Source organism: Cupressus sempervirens, chromosome 7 (genome assembly GCF_028749045.1).
Source record: "Cupressus sempervirens isolate cs-2001-9-10 chromosome 7, ASM2874904v1, whole genome shotgun sequence".
In the NCBI taxonomy this organism is placed as follows: Eukaryota; Viridiplantae; Streptophyta; class Pinopsida; order Cupressales; family Cupressaceae; genus Cupressus; species Cupressus sempervirens.
In genome coordinates, this window is record NC_143124.1 from 367,818,418 (window position 1) to 367,820,671 (window position 2,254).

The 2,254-nt window shown below is 40.0% G+C and overlaps 1 protein-coding gene across 1 annotated transcript; it reads right to left on the bottom strand.

Annotated features, from left to right (window-relative positions):
- Positions 1 to 391: 391 nt before the first annotated feature.
- LOC149547000 (hydroxycinnamoyltransferase-like) lies at positions 392 to 1,844 on the bottom strand. The gene is made up of 2 exons (XM_089794087.1): positions 1,410 to 1,844; positions 392 to 1,336 (listed from the first exon to the last, which is right to left on the bottom strand). Exons 1-2 carry the CDS (start codon positions 1,839 to 1,841, stop codon positions 392 to 394), a joined length of 1,377 nt encoding a protein of 458 aa, XP_089650213.1. The 5' UTR covers positions 1,842 to 1,844.
- Between the last annotated feature and the right edge of the window lie 410 nt (positions 1,845 to 2,254).

Below are 2,254 nucleotides of genomic sequence, written 5' to 3' on the forward strand. Positions count from 1 at the left end.
CAATAATATTGCACATCACATTAATATATAGCCATATAACCAACATAACAACCATAACACAATCACAATATAGGACACCATTACTAAAAATATAGATCAATCCCATTATAATGACTTTGTTAAAAATATCAAACATAATTTATTTAGCAAATAGTCCTTGATAAGATATTTACTATTGTTTTATTTTTTTCAAAGATACTTTAATTTACTAAATATCGCTTAGATGAGCTATTTATTACCCAAAAAAGTCCTATAAACATATTCTAACATGATAATTATTAGAAAATAAAAATAAGAAAGATCAACCACAAGGGTATTTTATCATGATCCTGCACTGCCTAGAAACTTGACAAAGAGCCTTCCACAATGATGCTTCATGTTATCCCATTTCTCATGTTGAAAAGAGGAGGTGTTGGAGGAAGTCCATCTGGTGTTGTGGAAGGCACGTTGAGACCATCATACTTTTTCCCCCATCTTTTGGAGGTGACAAAACCATGCTTCCAATTTCAGAAGGATCTGCCATATGAACATCCACAGACTTCCCCCATCCATAGTCTATGGCGTACACTGGGAATCTCGGAGAGCTCGCAACACGAGTTCCATATTTCCAACCGGCTTCTATTGCAACATCTATGTTACACGATTCAACCCACTCAATGAAATAATGGATCTGCTCTTCCTCGGTGAAAGAACTGATGAGTTGCCCGATAACTTCAGCAGCGAAGGAGATGTCAGAATTGATCAGTGTTTCAGCTGTTGTCTCTGCCACACCCGGAGATACGCAGTTTCCAAAATAAGTAGGCGGAAGAGGTGGCTTAACACGTCCTCTGCAATCAGCAAACATTACGAAATGAACACCCTCTTCGGGCGGCACCTCGCGAGCTCTCACTACGCATCTCCAGAACTGAGCAGCCACAGCAACAAAAGAGGATTTAGCTCTGCTTTTCTTTTTCAGCTCTTTTATCATCTCTTCCGTTAAACAAAATGTCGAGTACATCAGATCGGTCCTTTTCTGTAGAGCCTCTCCGCACTCTTCACCGTTGTCGCTATTCACTGTCATCTTGAGTTGTAACTGTGAATCGTCTGGTACAAACTTGAAAATCTTGGCTCCTTTTATCCCAACGCTTACAATATCGTGGGCTTTGTAAGAAATTGACGGGGAGGTCTTGTTTTCTCGTTTGAAAACTCTTCTGTCGAGCTGAGGAGGGTTGGCGATGGGAAGGCCTCTGTTGCTCTCCGCCCACGAATTCATGAAATGGATATAAGAAGTTCCGTCCACAATAACGTGATGAAAGGTGGTTCCAATGCAGATCCCGCCACCCTCAAACTCTGTGACCTGAAATAACTAGATAAATATAATTTGACATTGATTTCACAGTCGATGGAAGCATTAAGAGTTATTGAAATACCTGTATTGACAGAAGCGATATGCCATAGTCTCCATCGAGCTCGGCGGAAAGATTTTTGAAAAAGGGTTTGCGCTGAAAGCCATCTTTTTCCAAATCTTCGAACGCTATACTGATCGATGCCTCCCTAAATATGACTCCCACCTCAGTCAAATCAACCTCTGCTCGTCCCGATTCTCCAGTTTTCAACCGACCAGCCAGAGGATAGAAATACACGAGAATTGAGGACAGGCTCTTCTTTAGTCCCTCTATTACTGAAGTGTATTCGATTGTAGGAGAGAGTTTGTAGAAGAAAAAGGCCTGAACGTTGTCCATGCGCATCCAGAAAAGATCAAAGCTGGAGAGGAACATTCTCTGCGTGCGAGGTGGGATGGCCGGTTTTACCGTACACGTTGTCCTCACATTCACAATGTTTTCGGCTGCTGCTTCTGCCATGACTGTATTTGAATTCCGCTCGTTGATATTACAATATCAATAACTTATGTTGGGCATCTATATATAGGAAACTAACTTGATTAAGTCGTTGCTGAAAGCTAACTATTTTATTTTGATTCTTTTTCGTGCTATACAATTTAGCTTGCCAAGCACATCCCTCGACATAAAGAAATATTAAATGACGCATTGAGTAGAAATATTGACAACCTTTATGGATGCTTTGGATTCATTCTTACTTATATTAATCTAAACAAAGGGAAATCGCATTGATTTCTCACACCCTCATGCTTCTAATATTAATCGAAACAAGGGGAAATCGCATGATTTCTCACACCGTCATGCTTCTCGCAAAACTAAATACGCTAATTGTCACATCTTTGCTTCAAGTTGATATTTGAATGCTCTAAAATATT

Coding starts and splice junctions, on each gene's coding strand:
- LOC149547000 (XM_089794087.1), bottom strand. CDS start 1,841: ATGGCAGAAGCAGCAGCCGAAAACATTGTGAATGTGAGGACAACGTGT. Junction 1,337..1,409: donor TATCGCTTCTGTCAATACAG/GTATTTCAATAA, acceptor TAGTTATTTCAG/GTCACAGAGTTTGAGGGTGG.